Source organism: Chaetura pelagica, unplaced genomic scaffold (assembly GCF_000747805.2).
Source record: "Chaetura pelagica isolate M959 unplaced genomic scaffold, ChaPel_1.0 scaffold338, whole genome shotgun sequence".
Taxonomy (NCBI): domain Eukaryota; kingdom Metazoa; phylum Chordata; class Aves; order Apodiformes; family Apodidae; genus Chaetura; species Chaetura pelagica.
In genome coordinates this window covers 256,645-278,002 of record NW_009954114.1, presented here as the reverse complement: position 1 = coordinate 278,002, position 21,358 = coordinate 256,645, and the positions used below count along the sequence as shown (strand labels likewise).

The following is a 21,358-nucleotide window of genomic DNA, read 5'->3' as shown; positions in this document are numbered from 1 at the left end:
AGGAATGCCAGTGTGGTGGTGGATCTCGCAGAGACCCCAGTTCCTGGATAGAAGGCACATGCTGAGCTTGCTCATCCCACGCTGCAGATTCCCATCCTGCACCCCGTGTTCTTCAGTTTTCATTCTGCACCATCTTGCTAGAGATGCATGGGCAGCAATCATCCCTCCTTCTCCTCCTGATTATTTTTTTTTTCAGCAAGTTCCTATTTTCTGATGTAGCCAACAACTTCCCAAAGGCAGGAGATGACCGGAGGTTAAAACTCTCTTTCAGAGACAGATTTGCATTTGACATTGCACACGGCTTCTCATATGTATTCAGGCAGAAAGTCTTACACAGCAAAATATGGGAAAAGTCCTGGTGTGATTCATCTGTCTACAGTGATCAGTGGTCTCCTCAATTAGACTGTTGTCTCTAACAAATGTGATCTGATGGGATGAAGAATTATCAAGTGCATCACTGAAAATATTACCAGTTCAGTTGTTAACTGAGTGGAAGAAATATGAACAGGAATTTTAAACTGCAAAATAATTAAGGCATGGCATTTTTACAGATTATTCTCTTTTTTAAAAAAAAAATATTGCAAATTTCAATAGCTCCCAGATGTCCTTTTACTTTAGGTAGTGACTCGAGAAGTAACACAGATGACAAAGCCTATGCATTGGGAAAACAGAGTTTAATAACATTTTCCTTCATTCATTTGGCATTTTAATTTTGTTTTCCTCCTAAATGAGACAAAACTCTTCATAAAATGATAATAACAGGGCAAAAGAAGTTGGAAATTAAAAAAAAATAATTAGATCTGTATTTAAAGTGCTTAATATTAAATTATATTTTATTATATATTATATATTAAATATAACATATACTATATAATAGATGTTTATCATATTATATTATATTTGTTTTTTTATTATATTATTAATATTAAATTCGGATAGCGAATAGGAAATGTACAAAAATAGGAAATGTACAAAATGTACACACAACTCTGATGACATAATATATGCCAGTGGGAAGGCACAAGAATGGGTCCACATATATCAAATAGTAGCAGTGACCCTCAGCTCATTTCATGTATTCAATGAAATGCCAACAGCCTTCAGAGACTTGATGCGCAAAGAATATCTATGACATTTCCACAAAATTTGTAGACTTTAAGTCAATCCTGAGGATACTTTGTTTGCTTTTGCTTATAGTTGATTTAAGTGGGTTTTTTTGTCTTTTTTTTTTTTTAGATCCTATTCATCTAATCCTTTAAATTCTCTCAAGACTAGATTTTTTCCTTAAAAATGTTTTGCACATGCTAACACCAGGATGATGTCAAAGATAAACACACTAGTGACAGCTCAGTGCATCATTTATATCTAAGTATATGATTTTAAAGCATCCAACTAATCTGATAGTGTATGGAAGTTCTTACATGGCAGGATTTTAGTCCAGCATTAAACATCTCACACTTGTTTGGTTAATCCATTCTATTGATTCAGGATACCAGTAGTAATTAAGAAAAGCAGTCCTCTTTTTTATGGTTAATGAACTTCCTGACTCAAAAATCTTAATAACTCAATGTACAAAACTTTGGAGGTTTTTTATGACTGCTTGACAATTATGGATTTTAGTCAGTTTATAGATCTTTTATAGATCTGTTATAAGCTTGTGTTAATTTACTTGGGTATTAAAATGAAAAAGCACAGCTTATTTATTATTTAGTCACTCATTAGCTCATGGAAGAGATTTGATTATCTGAGATAATCAGTATTTATAGAATGACTGATTCACCATCTACAGTAGCCTTCTGCCCCAAGTATGTTTTCAGCAAAATCATGTTTCACCAGACAATGACTCTGCTCAACATGGGCAGGGAAAAAATTATATTATGGTCCAGGTTTAAAAACCTGATAGCTATTTAGATGAGAAGTTGATCGAGTTTGCAGAGGGGAGGGAGTTTGTTTTACAGATTTTATCAATCACTGACCTGAACTTTTGGGTCATGAAATGAAGAAATGAAAATCCAAAAAGCACTGCACCGTCATTTTTTCCCTGGTGAGCATGAAATGCCTCTTTCAGGGATTTTCTTGTGCACACACCACAATCTAGTAGCAGGTCTTTGCTTTAAGCACTTCATTGCATACAAGCATGGAAGGAGATAGCATATGTGCTTCATGTGCTGTCTTGTCAGTCATTTTCCACCTCTTCTAAAGGCATAGTGGAGAAGATGGAGTTGTGCAAGGAAACCAATCCAGCCTGCAGGCTAACACCCTGCAAGGCCCTGAACATCTCCTGGGTGCCTAGAGGTCCATCAACATTTCCTTGGCCCTCTGGACCTAATTAACATCTCACTGGACTTAGCATTGTGCAGTTGTGAAGTCAACTAGTGCAAAAAAGTGACCTTTTGGTTAACAAGCATTATATATAATAAGACATATGTAATGTCATTGTGGAGACAGGTAGATCTTTATTATTATCCTAGGGGCTGTTTGAGTTCCTTTGCTTACCCTGAGTGGTGTGCTTAGTCCATCTTCAGTAGCACTGATTTTCTTGATGTTGTTCCTGATAATACCCAGGGCAAGAGAGTCAGGCATGGGCACCTGTGGCTGCCTTTCCACAGATATGTCTGGAAATGGGTGAGTGAACATGTTAGAGAAAAGCAAATTAAAATATACCTAATACCTGTTTGCAGAACTAGGAGATTGCAGAGCATTAGCTCAACACAAATGGGATGGAAAAGTGTAATTAAAACACCAAACAATATTGTGTGATTTTAAAATTAGGTCAGTACCCATATGTTAAATGATGTGGAAACAAAGGGATATATTAATGGTCTTCCTTCTGGTTTTATAAATCATTGCCCATGCTAAGCTTCTGTAGGCAAATTCTCTGGTTAACCTATATCAGGTTGTTTTTTGTCAGGATTTAGGAGTTTGGTCTAATGTTACTTTCTTGCTGAGGGATTAGCTCACAGATTAGCTGAGGGTTAACAGGATTTTTCTTCATTGTATATTTCTTAAGATCTATAGCTCTCTTTTTATGGGCTGGAGCCCACCTACCAGGCCCACATTGGTCAGATATACCCTTTCAGGGTGTCTCTTTTGCCAGACTCTGTGCTTGGTAAAACAAAGAGTTATTGTGAAGGACATGCTGCTTTGCTAAATCTTCACATTTGTTTTATGAATGTACCAAAGTTTTAATCTTCTGCAGAAGCAGCAGGAAATCTTTCACATAATTTTAATCTATCTTAGATGTAGAGAGCCTTTGTGTTATCTGAAGCATGGGTGCTTTAGTGCTATATCATGTTTTCTGTAGCATTTGCAATACCCATCAGCTGCCAGACTGTTAATTTAAGTCTGTACGTGTGTGAGCACACACACATGCACGCACACACATTTTGTGGAGGTTTCATTTTCCTGCTTTCCTGACTAAGACTGAGCTGAGCATTGCATTTAAATCAGGGAGCATGTTTTTCCTCAGTTAGGAATACATTGCATCTGCAGTAAAATCCTTTCTGAGCATAGGAAATCCTAGTATGCCTTTTAATTAATTCATCATATAGAAACATGCCTTTAAAGAACTTTTGCATCCATTTGTCCTTTTTTCCCAGGGTGATCTGTACTCAGCTGTTCAGAATTCGTGTTTGTTACCTTTAACAAAAGTTACTTCCAGAATATTTTCACAGTGACTTCTTTTGCTGCCACCCTTCATGTACACCAAGTCCAGCTACCCTGCAATGCATCGTGTCCCAACACTAAATTTCCAATTCCTTTTTACTTGAGTGGACTTTGGGTTTGTTTGAAACATGTTCTTTGATCACAGGCTATTGCAGTATCTGTGGAGTCTAACTGGAGACGGTTCCTAGGACACCCACAGCTGAAGTGATCCCTTTCACAGATCATCTTTAACTGTGAGCCCTTTGGTTTACAGGCAACCCCTCCACAAGAGAAAACCAGGAAAAACTCCTTCCTTTTGCAAGATCTGCTAGATTTTACTATCTTCCCTACAGCTCTCTCATCTGGATTTTGTCAGTTCTTCTTCCTCTGATGTTGTGGGTTTTTTTCTCCACCTTGTTAATGCTCTTATTATCCAGGGAACCATAAGTTCCAGTATCAGTGATGTGCTTAAAACTCTTCATTCCTCAAAACTGCCCCCACCAATTCATTAACTTCATGAGAATCTCTTTCTAGTATACCTTGAATACACATTTTCTGTAAGTGTCATCACACCCTCTACAGTCTTCTCACCATAGCATGTAATATCTTTCAATATGTATTTCCCCTCTTTATCTGCTCTTCAGTGTTCACAGATTTCCACCCTGTCCCTCTGCCACATAATCCTTCAACATTCAGATTGAGCAAAAAGAAATGCTGGAAAGAGTAGCAAAATATCATGTAAAAACATAGTAGTCTGAAAAAAAAAAAGTTTGTTTCTTTTTTATTTTAAAAAGAATTTGTTATGGCAAAAGTGCATCACTATGTGAAATGTGCTGAAATAAGATCGGAGAATTCAGCATAATTTGTAACATGACACAAATTAAAGTATTTACTAGACACATAGAGATAAGAAAACCTCTGATCAGATGGAGAATCAGTTTAATATTTGGCACCTTTTTTTCTCCCTAAATATATTATCATGGAACATAAGAATCCAAACGTTTTTTCTTATCTTCAGCTTGATAACAATCAGAGACCAAGCAATTATTTTGCTTTTCATGAAGATATGATTTAAACAGAAAAGAACAAAGGCCCCAAAGCATCAAGTGCTATGAGATCTGCCCTCAAAAGCAATAATTTTCTTTTCCCAGTCTAACAAATTTTAGTTGTCAGGAAACAGATTAATCTCCTCGTTCTAAAATGCAATATTGCTGTTTGCTAATCTCTCATGATACAGAGATATTGAAAATGTTACCATTGCAGTTCTAGAGTACATTTTATGTTTTGGCAAAAAAATAATACGTTCTAAATATTCAAACTAAAATATTAACATAAAAAATTGGGAGCGAAAATGTCAGAATTAAAATACTTTTTTTTTTTTCCCTCACATTTCACGGGAAAGTAAAAAATACAATTACTAATAGCAGTCTGTCAATGAATGGCTTTGACTTTTCTGAGGATCAGTGTGTTATCTGTAATTAGGATACCAACAAATAGCTTAATACTTTCTGGCCTAGCCTCAAATGTATTTGTTTTTCCCTTTGGATCTTGTTCCCTTCCACTATCCTTTCAGATAACTGTTAAGGTATTCTTTAAATAAAAATGTGCTCTTTTAACCTTCAAGGCAAAGAAGATTTTTTAAAGACCTAATTGAAACAAGCATAGAAAATTTAAAAAAGATTTTATATTGCCACACCTCAAAATAAAAATTAAAAAAGAAGACCACAGATTAATAAACATTCAGAAAGTTTCTAGACAGTCATAAGTTTTAGACTACACATTTTAGCTAAGCAGAGATGATGCTTTATTTTATTATGTGATACATCAAAGTATGCCAAAATTGCCATGGCCTCTGTTGACTGAGAGAGATGCAGAAGGCAACAAGATAAGTGCATTAGCTTGGTCTCAAAAGAAAACCATGAAGTATAGCAGAAGGAATATTAACTGACCTGTGAGGTTCACTTGCATCGAGTGCTCACCAAAATTTTGTTGTTCAAATAAGCCTACCTGCACAAACTCTATCTGTGTAGCTTTAGTCCCTTCCAACCCCTAACATTCTGTGATTCTGAGATTCTGTGATATATTTGTGGGAGTAAATGACATTTTAAACCAATTTTTTTTGTCCTTTTTTTGTGTCTTTTTTTTTTTTCTATTTTTGCACTGTCATTTACCAAGTATAGCTACAGTTAAGGATCTTTTCCTATTTTTGTTGCAATACACTAGATACCACCTGAGCACAGTCTTAACTGTAGCACCTCAGTCAGGGAATGGCGTTTTAAAAGTAAAATAATATTTGCTTTAAATGGCTCTTTAGGCATTTAATTCTCATAATATCCGACTCTCAGGGTGAATGTATAAATTGAAAGATGTGTCTCTTTTAATAAAACAAGGTCTGAAATACAGAGAAGATTCTGTTTTTCTGTAGCACTGGAGGGTGCCGGGTGATGGATCACTCCAGTGGTGGGACACCCAACTTCCAGCAAGCCACTGAGCTCCCGAAAGAAATCCTTGCTGCTACAGCTCAGTGCTCAGCATGAGGCACTCATTTATCCTGCTTCTTGACAGAGCAAATTACCCTGCTCAGAGCTGTGGGCTGTGCTTTCAGTACCTCACATACTTCTTGCAGGGCTAATTTGGTGTCCCTTCCGTCTCCTCCATTCTGCAACTTGGAGTGAAAGCTACCTCAGGACTTCCTAATTTGAGAACCCCCCCTGTTTTTTCTGGGTCTGCAATACACTCCAGTAGCCCTTTGATGCCTAAACTTAGTTGTAACTGTATAAATTACACATTCATGCTCTGTTTTCTAAAGAGCACACATTCACCAGACTTGCATAGCAAAACAGGAATTGCATTTTAAATCTCACTTGATTGACAAACTGCTTTTTCCCCACTGAGCGTAAATAAGATTTAGATATTTTGTCAGATCAGTAATCTATGGATTAGACCTTCTCTTAATACCCTCATTTCTAAAACTGAATGCACTTCTGGAGAACAAGTCTATTTGTATTTTGTATACAGTTTCTCAAAGGAAGCAGCCGTGGTATAAATGGTGTCAGCCAGGCCTCCACATCCTGAGTGAGCATCCACAGTCCTGACCCCTGCATCTAACCATGAGGATTAGTGTATGGTGCTGACATATCTGATCTCCATGTGCCAAGGGATCACACCTCCTGTACTGATCCTGACAGGATGTACTTGTGCTGTTCAAGAGCTCCCATAAATCAAGAGCTTTCTCACGGCTCCAACAGAGTACCCAGCCTCTTTAACACCTCCTGAGACAATCTCAAAGCAAAGCAGCTCCTAAAACTTTGCTTTTTTGATGCCTTCTGCTACAAACCAACAAAATTACTCATTAGAAGGACTCCCTTCTGCCTCCCTCCTTTCTCTCCTTTCACCTAGTGAGGCCTAATTGGAGGCCCATAAAATGAATCCAGGAAGATTCTCCTCCTTCTCACATATATCAGTCTTGTACTACCAAATTGGGCATATTGTCTCATGCAGTGTTTTATTGTCCCCCGGATCACATTATCTGCAGGGCAATCTCACGAAGGTTAATAGCACTACTAGGTTGTCTCTTGGTCTGACACTCTTGCTCATCACTCTAAATCCAGTGGTTTTACCAGTGGTGTTAGACATCTCTGCTGAAGTTAATTGGATGCTGCTGGCCACTGACTTCAGACCCAACTCTATAAATCCTAACTACTTGTGGCTGATTGTCCCTGCTCTTAACTTTGATTTCACAACTGGGAAAAGTATGTGTGGGTTGATATAGCTGGCTGTTCAACCGCACTCTCTGACATTTGCAATCCAATTATCAGTCACCTTGGCCATTCGTTCAGTGCAACTGTCCTCCTGTTGGAATGCCATGTGTCAACACCTGCTCTGTATATTGCCCTAATGGGAAAATAAACAGTAAATTACGAGTCTGTATAAATCCATTAAGCAGTTACTCTGACTCCATAAACCACAGAAGTCAAATTGAAATGCTTTATGCAGTTGCTGGTAAATTGGAATTGCTGCTCTGTGTTTTTAGAAGGTCCCAGCTTACTGAAGTCAGGCAAGAAGTATCTGTTGCAAGTCTTGGTGTCCACACAGCATGAACATGAACCTTAAGGGCTGTGCAGGGTAAGGATTTTCATACCATATTCTTGAATAAATGGTGTTCATCAGTAGAAAGCAGTAAATTTATATTAATAATTTTTGATTAAATATTTCCTTCCCTAGATGGATTGTATGCTTCCCAGACTCTACTTATTTTTCACTGACCCTTTACACAGCAGTGAATGCCATCCTGTGGCTGCAAAAAACAAATGCATGTTAAAGACTAATTCTGCAGAACAATCAAAGCAGGAAGAATATCTTTAAAGTTAGGATCTTTTACAATTCCTCCTGCACTGCGGGAGTAGAATGTCATCTTATTATTCAGGCACATAAAGATCCCTTTCCAGGACTCCAGGCAGTGTGTAATTAATTAATTATAATGGTATTAATTGATTAATTAATATTAATAACCTGAACATTTTTACATTCTGACTGTTACTCAGGGAAATTAAGGTTTTGGGACATAATTTTTTTTTTTGCAACACACTTAGAATGTTAAAACTTTGGGACAGTATTTCCTGTTTTATCATTACCCCCAAATGACCTTGTTCCTACACACACATGTAATTATTTATGCCGGCAGTATGGCCTTGACACATTCTGAAAATTATTCCTATACGTCGCTCTTTGCAGGATCACTGGTTATATATGTAACAGATTGAGCCAGACGGGAAAAAAAAAAACCATGTTAAAGAGAAGAGTTATGTATGAAATTTGTTAAGGTAAACAAAAAAACCCCATATTTGCCTAGTTGTCTAAGTAAGATGCCTCCCAGTCAGTTATGAATATGGTGGTGGTGGTGGGGCAGTGCTACACATCTTCCCTGCCCTTCAGTGGAAGGCTTTCAGCTTTTGGGTCCTTGTTACACAGCTTAGCACAAGGCAAAAACTAAATGAAAAGTAAAAGCAAGCTGAAATCAGGTGGTTTAGCTCTAGGTGCAACCATGTTCTCACCAGTATCAATGGGGAAATTCCCATTGATATCCAAGTCAGAGGCTTTCACAGCTGGCCAGGTTCTTCTCCACCAAGAAGACACCTGTAATTCATTGACTGCTCAGACAACATGAGCTCAGTTCAGGGAAACACTTGTCTTTAGACTTACTCTGTGTGTCTCTAGCCATGCAGTATGTGCATACCACAACATCTGTGGTGTGGTTGGGGCTGCTGAGGGTTTTCAGCTGCTTGTGGAGATTTGTAGAGGGTCAACAGAACTGAAAAGAGAACAAACTGACCAAGTGAAAAACAGGGTTACAGTGAACTGGTCCCCAAATGTACACTTAGATGTGTTAATCTTGTCCAGTGGGAAAGCAAAAAATACAACAGGTTTTACTGTGCCAGGTGAATTCAGAGTCCTAATGCACCCATCAGGGAAGGGGCTGAAGGCTGTCATCCTTTGTCAGCAGAAGAATCATATGAATTTGTTTCACATCTTTTGTACTGAACTTAATACCCAAGGCCATTTTCCAGGTGGACTTTTCAAAGCTGGAAACTAAATCTGGAAAAAGAAAAAGATAGTAAAAGAATATGAGAATATGAGTTTTGCTTCAAAATCAGAATCTACATTTTTTTTCCCATGCTGATCCTTAGCCAGCTTGTGAAATTGACCCTATGTCTATGTAAACTGGAGAGTAGATATTTATAGGACAGTTACCATCAAAGATAAGTGGAGACTGAGATAATAAGCTTGTCTGTGTTGCCTATTAGATGAAACTGCGATTTAGTACAGCCCAATTAATGCTTATTATCTGTCTAAAATTTAATTTGTCACAGAAAGTTGTGAAGTAGGAATCAAGAAGTCAAGTAGAATTTTCATTGCTTAAATTAAGTCATTTTTTATTTTATTTCATTTAAATTGGTCTGACAAAAACAAGGTGATAGTGTCATTACAAAAAACTGCCTTGGGAAGAGCCTCAGCAGTGAACCTACTTACACATGCTTCTCTTCTTTGCATTATTTTACTTATTTTTCATAGTGATTTTCTGATTATTTTTATACTGATTTCTTTGGTACTTTAGGATATAATCCTCCACTGACTACAAAAATTACTTTATTCATACGTGTATGTGTAATTGCTATTGTATTCAGCTTGAAGTTGTTTAAATTTTCAATTTGCACATCACTGCTAACGAGAGAATCTTCTATCTAAAACTTGAATATCTCAAAAAAAGTCCTCATTTTTTTTTCCTTTGAAATTGATGAACATAGTTGCAGCAATCTTCCAGAGCTATAGTTCATGAAACCAGATACATTTCTGAGGCCTAAAATGTCCACTTTTCTTTTTCCAAATTTAGAATATCTCTACAGGATCACAAATTGGGAACAGACTGTAGTCCTTTAAGGTCTGATTTTATATACGTTCTATCTGGCTAAGAAATCAATTTTTTATTAATCAGTTTTTTAACTGGTAAGCTTTATTTTGAACATAAAAAGGTAGAAGTTTCATTTTTTTACCCTGAAAAAATTAAATTGCCTTCAAATGTCAGAGACTACTCTTCAAGCTATCAGCTATAAAACTGTCTTTGAAACGATTTCCATGTATGTGTGGGTGGAGAGCATTCCTTACTCCTTGCATATTATGAAAAAATAGTGTAAGGTTTTCAGCAATTATTGTCGGGACACAAACTATTTTACCTTGAGATCACTGGTTCTGGCTTTGCTTATGTTGGTTTTGATCAAAGGCTTGTTGTTAAGTGATGTTAGGCAGAGGATTTAGGGTTTTTCTGGAGGAGGGACAAAGTAAGATACTATTTGTAGTTAAATCACAGAATTAATCACCAAATTTGTAGTTACACAATGCACTTTTCTTCAGTGGCCAAAATTTCCCCCTCCTCTGACTTGGGGACCTTATTTTGCTCTCTCACCACCATCACACATTACCCATCTGCCTTCTGGGGGATTTTGTTTTCTTTCAGCTCTTGATTTGAAACCCAGATTATGTCAGTAGCCCCGTTTGTAGCGCAGATGCATGAATGGTTTATTGAGGGGTGAAGGTGGCTGCAAACCGGTGGTAGAGGAAGAACAAATGGCTAGAGGAGGAGCTGGAGATGGGGCTGGATGCATCTTTTACTACTTTTCTGCCAGAGACAAGGTGGTGTCATCCTCCATTAGCACAAAAGAGTGCTGCTTTTTAGAGCCATTTAAAAAAAAAAAAAAAAAAAAAAAAAGGTGTTAGTTTTCTTATTAAGGAATTACAGTGTGTATCTGTCATCTCATTGGTGGCCAAATAACTCTTTTTCCTCCTAAGTAATAAAAATATTGTTTCAAGACTGACCATCACAGAGCCTCACTAAAGGTTTTTCATCCAACATTCAAGGCATTGGCTGTCAGCATGACAAAAATTTTAGAAGTAAGTTTTAACATTATAGTTTAGGAAAGAAAAATATATTTCCTTTAAGTATTTCAAGTTTTATTTGAAGTTAGCACTCTGCTGTAACAGGAACTGCATGCCAAGATATTTCTAAGGCCATGCAGGGCAAGCTTCTTCATATTACATCTTGGAGTCAATAGCATGTACCACATTAGCACCAGGCAGTGCTGCTGACTTACTGCAAAACAGATGGAGGGCTGTTGCCACACACAGGAAATCACCTGCACTGAATTTGAGGCATTCTGCTAAAAGAGTTGCTGTACCTTAATTTCCCATCAGTTTGAATATCTGGGGACCTGTACTACAAACTGATGCAGCTGCACACCCAGCACGGATGTAAAGTGTGTATCGTTTTGTTGCTTGATTAATTAACTCCACAGTGACTAGTACTATAGCTTGATTAAATTTTGGCAGTATATCAGCATATATTTTTGAGCATAGCCCTTCTGCTGGTAGTTAAACATAAATTACTAACATCAGGAAAAAGTCTTGGAAGCATGGATAAAATCTTATGTCTCTATTAATAGCCAGAATGTTTTTCTTGCTGGTACACAACTTGCACATATTGACTGGCCCAGTATGAAAAAAGGAAGATTGAAAATGTTTAATGAACTTCATCATTTTGAGCAAACTTTGAGGAAGGTGTTTGATTCCTGCTTACAGTGAAGATGAGAATCAAGTGATTTTTGGGGATAGAAAATGAAGGGTAGTTGAATATCTGAGAAAAGGGTGGTGCAGTAGGCTTAGAAGGAGAGGCATTCCTCTCCTGAAGTACAAAAACTGAGAATTACTGTTGTTCCTGACTGCTGAGATAAGATTTTTTGAGAAGATAATGATCTGCACAGGTAGATCTGATAGAAGTGAACTTATCAATATTTCATGCCAGGTGTTTCTTGCTGAGAGAAAAGCAAAATCCACAAAGTCGATAGTCAGATATGAATGGAATTCCAATTGGCATGGAGATTACTGCTAACATTAAACTGCCTAAATATCTTAATTTGCAAGCTTGATGTTATTTAAAGTTTCTTGAAGTGAAATATTCTCAGATTTGGCTACTCCTTATTTTCTCTTCAAAACTCTTTGATTGTAATCTTCACTATCAGCAGGAGCTAAACACCTTCTTCAAAGTTTACTGTGAAGATCAATACACAACTTTTATCTTCTTTCTTATTTAGATACTATGAAGGTAGTTATAGTTCTGTTTAGTAATAGCTTGTTCCTGAAGAGTTCCCATATGGCCACAAGAATTATTTTTAAGCAATTGCATATCAATCTTAATCTTTTTTCTAAGGTGTCAGCCTGAAGGTGGGCAAATGTCCTTAGGTCCAGATATTATCTGAGGACTACTTGGGGTGTATTCTTCTGTTTTCCATATTTTTCATTATATACTCCAAATAGTGCAGGAAACACATTTGAACTTTTGGGGAGCAATAGACTAAGACTGACTTTTAGGTAAAGTTTTATCTAGATTTTATCTACAGTTTGTCAAAAGCAAAATTGTATGAGCTTGACATTCCTGAGGACTATAGTTTTGTTTTTACTTAGTGAAAAGAAGTGGAAGATACTGTTTGGGTATTGCCTGAAGGAGTTTGTTTCAACATAGGCTGGACTGTTTTTCTGAGAACTGAATGGTTCTGCACTTACCTTACCATGTATTGTTTCTACTATCAATTATAATATAAATACAGCCTGATACACAAAAGTTGCCAGGATCTCCAGCTGTAATGAACTTTGAAAATAGTGCCCATGGAAAATTACTGTTTTTCTTTTAGAGAGTCACTGTCAAGAGCAATGCAGATCCTTTTTAGTATTGCTACTAAAGCTGAAACACAAGTCTTTTTTCTTTTAAGAGTTTAGAACTCTTATTTATATGTTCTCAAAAAGCTTTTAGAATAAAGTATGCCATGGAATACATGTTGTTGTTGTTGATGTAGTTATAGTTATAGTAGTAGTAGTAGTAGTTCTTGACCCTTAGGTCCCTCATCCTGATATTATATTCTGCAAGTTTATAACTTTCCATGTGGTTACCATCTATTGGTCTCAACACTGTGACAAAAGTTAAGATTTGAAGCCTCTAAGCACACGTTTTTTCAGTGTGCTCTTCTAATATTTAGGTTTGCAGATACAGCAGGCAGTATTTAAATCCAAATGAAAAAGCCTGTCTTCCTTCCTTCCTGTCTTTTGGCAATAGGGTGTTGAAATTACCTGATGTCGTCATGAATTCTCAAATGGTAAAACATTATGCATCATCTTCTAGCCTGAATGTGGCTGGAAGCCATTGACTTTACTAATCAGCCACCTAGAGTGTTTGTGTCATTAATAGTCTGTGTTTAAAATGTACTCTAAATTATTTAGTTTTCATAGCTGGCCTAAGTTAATGTATTAATTTTATTATTTTTTTTTAACGATTGGAAACAAGAGTTCCCAGATTAGCAAATTGTAAAGGAAATAAGGAAAGGTGGATCATATAGGTATGATTGGCACTCTTTCTTACAAGAAATGTTCAAGTAATTTGTCTTTTGGGACAACACTACGTTCTATTAGGAAAAGTGAAATAAGCAGCTGCCCACTTCTTTTCCACAGTTGCCAAATAAAGGATCAGAATGAGGAGGCATTTAATTTACTACAGCTAACTCAGTGTTTCTGTTGAACTGAAAAAAACCCCCAAAACTATTTTTTTCTCTTCTCTCTGTCTCTGAGCTACGCTGCCTCCTTGTTGTAGCAATAATCTGATGTGTACTTCAGTAATATAATACATTTCAGAAAAATATTTCCTTGTAAGAATTTAGCCACAAATTTACTCTCTCTCTGAAGTAGGCAGAGATAGTAATTCAGTGTATTTGACTTTAAAGTTCCATTCATCCCTCAATGAGCTCTCCTTTATAATCTTTTATTTCTCTTACTTGGGCTGAATTCCAGAAACTCTTATAATAGGTATTGCAGCTCATTTGTGCATTGGCAGAAGAAACAAACCCATTAGTCACTAACAGCAGGGGTATGCCTAAGCTCTCAGACTCCCTTTGATCATTTTTCTGTCTCCAGTAACTCAACCAGATCCTCTTTTCTAAAGTTTTCTGAAGCAAAATTGACATTTCTGGGTGGGGGAAGGTAGAGACTTTTACCTGAAGCCCTCATTATGCACACAACTCAGATGAGATGCAGGCATCTCAGCTCACTCTTTGCATTAAGCAGTATCACACGAAGGAAAATAATCAAGGAAATGCAACATCTTCAGCATTTGGCAACGTTGATGACAGTAATGTGGCAGTTCCACTTAACCTAAAAAAAATTGGGTAGGCTGAATACTTCCTTCTGTCAAGGAGTGCTGTGGAAGAAGATTCTCGTTCTTCTCGAGGCTTGATAATTCACATTAAACACCTGCTGATTGTCTTGTTATACTTGTTGAAGTAAGATCCCTGCTAGCTACTCTCTCCAGCTGAGTTAATAATTATCTTGGAAGTCATGAGCTTTTGTTAATGAGACTCAATATTGTACTTTTAATTCAGGAGGGTGGTCCTCACAGTCGCATTTTTATGCTAAAAAAAGTCAAGAGCTAATTCTTCTTCAGTTCACAGTCCAATTCATAGGACTCAAGATAAAATTATTTTTGTGACCAGCACTGAGGTCTCCTACACTAACTGTGTTTTAGCTGGTACTTTCATAGTAGGTGTCTCCTTTATGCCTTCTCCGTGGTCATAAAAATAAGAAATTTTCATATATACCATTGCAGCTGTCATTTCTTGACAATTGGTATTAACTTTGGTTTTCACTGAGGAACTCCACTGCTATGGAAGTCCCTCTGTGCTTGATCTGTGACCTTGAAAATAAACATGAGTATGAAATGGTATGGTTCAGTAAAGTCATAAACATTAAAGTCAATGGTGAATGCAGAACCTTGACAGAATATGCTTCATTTTATGAAGACATTGTAGTGGAACTCTCTGTAGGTTGTGGGAAAACAATAGTGATGCTTAGGAGTTTACCATTAATGTGGTACATAAAGTTAATATTATTCTTGCTGTTGGATGCCATCAGACCCCATTAAACATGTCATGAAATTCCTTTTAAGGTATTGCACCTTTAGTGAATGGACTATCCCATCTCGTTACACGTGGGCAAGAAGCAGTATGTCTGCACCCACTGGTGTCTGGATACCAGACTCAGCACAAAGACGGGAGAAGATGTTCAGCACTTAGGAAAACGTGCTGACCAAGCAGGGATTTGTCATCTCAGCTTGGAAAGCTTTAAGTATGGTCTTTACCAGTTCCCCATCTTGCTTACTGTGAGATTCACCTCTGCTCAGGTTTTTGGTGGCACAACTTTACAAACATATGTGGAGACAGTTTGACATCCATGGGTATCACCTTTCTCTTCTGTATTTTCCCCACCATGCCATCTGCAGGTTCATAAACAAGGACCTCACTGATCTTGAATTGCAGCTTCTCTCCTGGCAAGCTCTCCCATGTATTGCACATCTGCCTTTCACATTTCCAGAGATACTAGCTGTGAATTAGCTTTTGTTTCTTTGTCATACAGACAACCCAAACTCCCTCCTCTCCCTAGTTACTTTTCACTGTAATTTCCAGCTGTTTAAGGATTTTACTGAGAACTGTGGTAATGTTTGAATAAAAATTGTGTTTGTTAGAGGGGCCCCTAAGTACTGGTGTGATACAGTGTCCTGATGGAAACAGTATTTGCAGAGCATTGTGCTGAACGACTTCTCCAGCCCCCCTTCCCCCCCCCCATTTTTGTCTGGGAACAATTTTGAACTGGCAGCAGTTTGTTATTTTGTTTTACTGTGTTGTGGTTTTTTCTTCGTATAGGGGCAGAGAAAATGTCTGCAGCTCTTTTACCCTGTTTATAAGTGGAACCTGAAAAGCCCAGGTTGGGGTGAGGCTGATGGAGCTAAAAAGAAGGGTCAGCCAGGGCACAGTTTTACAGTTAGGGAAATAATCACATTGCTGGTGTGAGGCTGGCTAAATTAATTAATGTACATGCCTGCAAAGAGAGAGCTTTAACTCACACTTCAGCTCCTGTGTCTGGCACTCAGAGCTTTTCTAGTGGAGCTGGAGCCTGTCATTTTGTAAAGTTGTGAGTGTCACCCAGAAAAAAAGGCTTAGCTGGTATGTAGTATTTTCCTCTTCAGGAATGAAAGGTTTTAGACAGAGAAGAGTGTACTAACTGAACATGTTAATTTCTGTTAATTAGCTAACATTTCATATTATAGCCATTACTATTTTCAATTAGCTGTCAGCAGATATTTCCAGTGCAACTTTTCTCTTACGGAACAGATTTCCCACAAGTTTGAGCTTACAAAAACAAACAAATGCCTGCACGTATTTACTGCCACAGCACTGTGTTAGTCAGTATTTCAGCAGTGATTCTGTATTGGTTAAGACAGGAGGGTGGCTTTGCTGCTTGAGCAGACTCTTGACTTAAATAGGTTTTCTGTCATATTCACCTGAATATTTATACCACTGTAATTTTCAGAGATTGTATTATTATTTTTATTTGCAAACTTTCTCTTCACTTGGGCCCCTTTTTTGCTTTGGTAGATCTGCTGAACTCCTAGAACCTTCAGGGAAATGGCATTTTTTTTTCTCTTTTTTTTGTTTTTTAATTTAGTCAAGTTCTGTTCAGAAAACAAGTTTCCTGACTCTGTCTCATGTTTTATGTGTATTAATGAGATTAACCCCTAAAAAATAATTTTGTGGATATTTTGGACCATCATTTAAATAAGCATGTATCTGTTTCTGTACACTACAGCCTGTATCACCCAGCACATTGAAAACTTGTGGAGTCAGCAGAAGTCCTGAAAAATGTTTATCTTCCCTAAACTGTGCTCTTGCCAAGAGTTTGGCCAATTGTACGGGAGCAGAACAGAAATGGAGGGCATCCGTCTCTAAAAGGGGCAAAAGTTATTTAGTGCTAAGAGTCTGTAATAGGAGAACTGCCAGAAATGGCTTATTGTTTGCCTCAGAAGCTCCTAAGTTCCTCCAGAGTGATGGAGTGGGGAGACTGAGGTCCCAGTGGTGTGCCTCTCACTGGGTGGAAAGGCAAATTCACAGCTGTGTGTGAAGCCTTTTCCAGTTACAAGTGCTATTTTGGGAAGGGTAGTGAGTGTGAAGGGGATGACTGAGTACACCAGTAATGGGCTGCAGGTCCTCCATCTGCACCTCCTCACTGGTGACTGACAGATGGCATGGTGGTGGCTTTGCAGGGTGGGGATGATCCTTGTCCTGTCCTGAGGCAGCAACCCCAACAAGTGCATGTCATTGGGAGGACAGGCTCTAGACTCCATATGAGTTATGGGCTGATCTGGGGGATTTCACCACATGCCACCATGCCATTTATTTTTCTGTAAATAAGGAGCTTCAGTCCCTAAGGCTGTCAGTCCCCTTCTTTCCACTCTCAGTTTTTAGAAGTATAGTTAAATACAGGAAATTGAAAAGGTCTTTTACCTTTCTCTTAGAAAATGTGTTGTTGTTTTTTTTCTGGTCATCTCAATACTAAGCTGGGGTTACCCTAAGTTTAGTTTTCTTGTGGCAAGGAGGGGACAATGGAAAGGAATATTATTCCCAGAAATCTTTGATTTGCCTGAGGATTGAACATCAGGACTTTATGATTTGTAAGGGGACACAGAAATTTTTAAGGAAAAGCAAACCATCAAGGGGTTAAACAGTAAAGCAATTGATGACCAGCAATCAGTGTGAGCAGGAAAAGGTGTCTAGTATCTTGGCTGACCATCATCATGGCATATTAGCATGGGTAGCCAAAGGTGAAATTTGAACATCTTTCATACAAACAGAAATAACTTCCTGCCTTATTTCTTTATCTTTAAAAAATGCAATTGAAATATTGAGGGAAAAGTTTGAAACATATTGATTGCATTTGGAAGGTGTATTATTCTCTTGAGGGCTTGTTGATCTTGGATCGTTTCATTTTCACAGCATTTCAGACCGAAAATTATTAGATATTCTGTTAAAGTTGCAACTAAATTACTAATTAACTTTTGTCTCAAAGATTTTATTTCTTTCATGCTTCTGCCAGCACCGTGTGCTCCTTATACAACGCAGCAGAATTTTTTGCTACCTGCCTCCCTGTGCCCCTAACAATTGTATAAAACACTTTTGGAATTAATGAGCTGTCAAATCTCAGATGATGAATGGAAAGAACTGACAGAAATTCTTTTGTTGTTAAAGAAATCCCAAATAATTAACAGAAAAAAAGTGACAAAGATTCTCTTAAGAGGAAATCCATCTTTCAAATCCATTGTGTGAGTGAAGAAACTTAGAAATATGTTCGCAAAAAAGCAGGGTTCCTGCTTAATGGGTTAATTCCGAGTCTTTCTTCTGAGATAAACGTATAGAATTAGAGATAAAAGGATTTTATATTTTGAGAAATAGATGCCTCTTCTGCAGGTTCCTCATGCCAGATTCATCTCAGAAGTAAAAAAAAATCTTCCCGATTCCTTTATTTGCCAATGTAGGCACATTTGAATTAGACATTGAGCATGTTCATAGTGAACATGCCTTGTGTACAGAGAATAAGAAGGCTATGTAAACTGCAGGTTAGGCTTGGGGGGGGAGAGGTGTTTCCTTATGTTTTATGGGTTTTTTCCAACTGGTGAAGTCTCCCTGTCCCTATTCAGAATAATTCCTCTACTGCTGCTGTTTTTCAGGTAACCGTGTCAGATGGGAGCACATCTCCCAAGCAGTCCTCCGTTTGGGTGGTGATCCAGGTTCTGGATGAGAATGATAATAAACCTCAGTTTCCAGAGAAAGTCTATCAGATAAAACTGCCAGAGAGGGACCGTAAGAAAAGAGGGGAGCCGATCTACAGAGCTTTTGCTTATGACAAAGACGAAGGCCCAAATGCAGAAATCTCGTACAGCGTTGTGGATGGAAACGAGGATGGCAAATTTTTTATTGATCCCAAAACTGGGATGGTTTCTTCCAGAAAGCAGTTCACAGCAGGGAGTTATGACATCTTAACAGTAAGTGCTCTTCCATCAACATACAAACCTATGATTTGGCTGAAATTGGCCTGCTTGAATAGTGATATATGACTATGTTTAATGTGTGACCTATATAGAAGATCTGGCTGTACTAAGCTAGTATTCACATAAAACTACTGCCAAAAAACTGAGTCTGAGGGGAGCATTTGTACTATTACGTGTAGTGAACTATTCTCAGACTGTTCAATCAACTTACAGATCATTGGTGCAAGCCATTCCCTTGAACACATAGAAAGTAAGAAAACCAGGGGCTTGTCTGCTAACACTTTATATCATGTTACTGTGTCCAGTTCTGGAGCCCTCATCATAGAGGACATGGAGCTATAGGAGAAGGTCCAAAGAAAGGCCGTGAAGATGATCAAAGGGCTGGAGCACCTCTGCTATGAAGACAGGCTGAGAGAGTTGGGGCTGTTCAGCCTGGAGAAGAGAAGGCTCTGGGGAGACCTTATAGCAGCCTTCCAGTACCTGAAGGAAAGCTGGGGAGGGACTTTTCTCCAGAGAGGGTAATGATAGGACAAGAGGAGATTAAACTGAAAGAGGGGAGATTTAGGTAAGACATCAGGAAGAAATTCTTCACCATGAGGGTGTTAAGGTGCAGGAATGGGTTGCCTAGGGAGGTTGTTGATTCCCCCTCGCTGGAGGTGTTTAAGGCCTGGTTGGATGACACTTTGTGCACACTCATCTAGTGTGAGGTGTCCCTGCTCACAGCAGAGGGGTTGGAACCTGATAATCTTTAAGGTCCTTTCCAACCTTAACCATTCTATGATTCATGTTGAACTGGAGAGATAGTGCTATGAATGGTTATTCACCTTTTGTATGGACACAACTGCTTGCCCTCATGGGAAAGTCCTTATCCTGTCCAAATTAGGTGCTTCAGGGAGGAGCAGTACTGTGTACAGTGTGTAGTAGCACCCTTCTCACCATGTTAAAGGCTATAAACAAGGCAGCAAATTCAGTTAAAAGAAATCTCAGACAAAATACTTCTGCCAGAACTCAAACCGTATAGACAAGGTCAAAGAAAGAAGGAATACAAGATACTGTTGTCAATATAAAGCAATATAAGACTTGAATACAGTCTTCATCTACAGCAGTAAGTCAACAAGTTGTAGTTAAGGAGTTGACAAAAAAATGTCAGAACAACATTGACCCACAGTAAATGGATCCACAATAATAGGTCTCTGTTGGGATACCTTCCTAGCGTTGGACACTGTGATGGGAAAATGAATAAATATTATCAAAATATTGAGAAATGCTTAGTAATCAGAGCAGAGCAGCCTTTGGGTGAGTGAGAGCCTTTCCCTTTGAAGAGCTGGAAGTCATGCCTGGGATCTGGCACTTGTTATAATGCAACAGCTGAAGGTTTTCTACCTTGAAACTGCTCATCACACCCTCAGCATCTTTTCACTAAGGGCCTGCCACCTTGAAAGGAGAAGTGGGACGAGTGTTGGCAACAAAGCCACCTCACACATACCCAAAGGAAAAACAGGGCATGGTATTGCAGGAAAATATTTCCCATTTTTAACCAGCAGAGTAACAGAATATTTACACCAATCGTCCTACACAGCCAGACATATTTCCTTTAATTTTGAAAGAAAAATGCTTAGATTGACATCAATGTTGCTCACCAAAGCACCCATTTTGTAACCGACAGTCTTCCTTTCCTTATACTCAGTGTTTGTTGCTGCTTGTCTTGTCTTTTCTGTGCTAAAACTATGAAGTATGCCAGGCAAATATCAAATCTATCCATCCCTCTGAAGGACATTATAATAAAAAGAATTAGCACCAAGCTGGGCACGACAGGAAGAAGCAAGAAAACTAAATATGGGAAAATTTTAAATTGTATTTGTTTTTGAGAATGAAGGAAATTATCTGAAACTTACTTGACTCAATTAAAGATCCTGAAGAAAACAATGAAAGGAATTTCAATCTTATCTGCAATGTCATTTAAAAGCAATCAAATATGATCTGAGTGAACATGTGTAGCAAGTGCACAATGTACCAGTGGGTTTTTATAAGACTCCCAGCTTTGCTGCAAGAGTGAACTGGGTGGAAGATGAAATTGGAGAAGGAATCTGGTTCTGTAGAGGAGGATCTGTGTGGGGAGTGCTTGAATTGCATCTCTAGGAGTCCCCACACCAGCATTTCTAAAACAAAACATTTCAGTTTGTAATAAATGTTTTCAGCAAAAAGTCAATGTGTCATGGCAAAAAACGAGGCCTGAGAAATAAA

At 38.0% G+C, this 21,358-nt stretch overlaps 1 protein-coding gene across 1 annotated transcript in view; it reads left to right on the top strand.

The window, feature by feature from the left end:
- The window catches only part of FAT3 (FAT atypical cadherin 3), a 345,063-nt gene that overhangs the window by 219,575 nt on the left and 104,130 nt on the right, over positions 1–21,358 (top strand). The window contains exon 5 of the mRNA XM_010002614.1: positions 18,794–19,108. Within this exon, the coding sequence (XP_010000916.1) occupies positions 18,794–19,108 (315 nt within the window). The remainder of the gene's footprint in view (positions 1–18,793; positions 19,109–21,358) is intronic.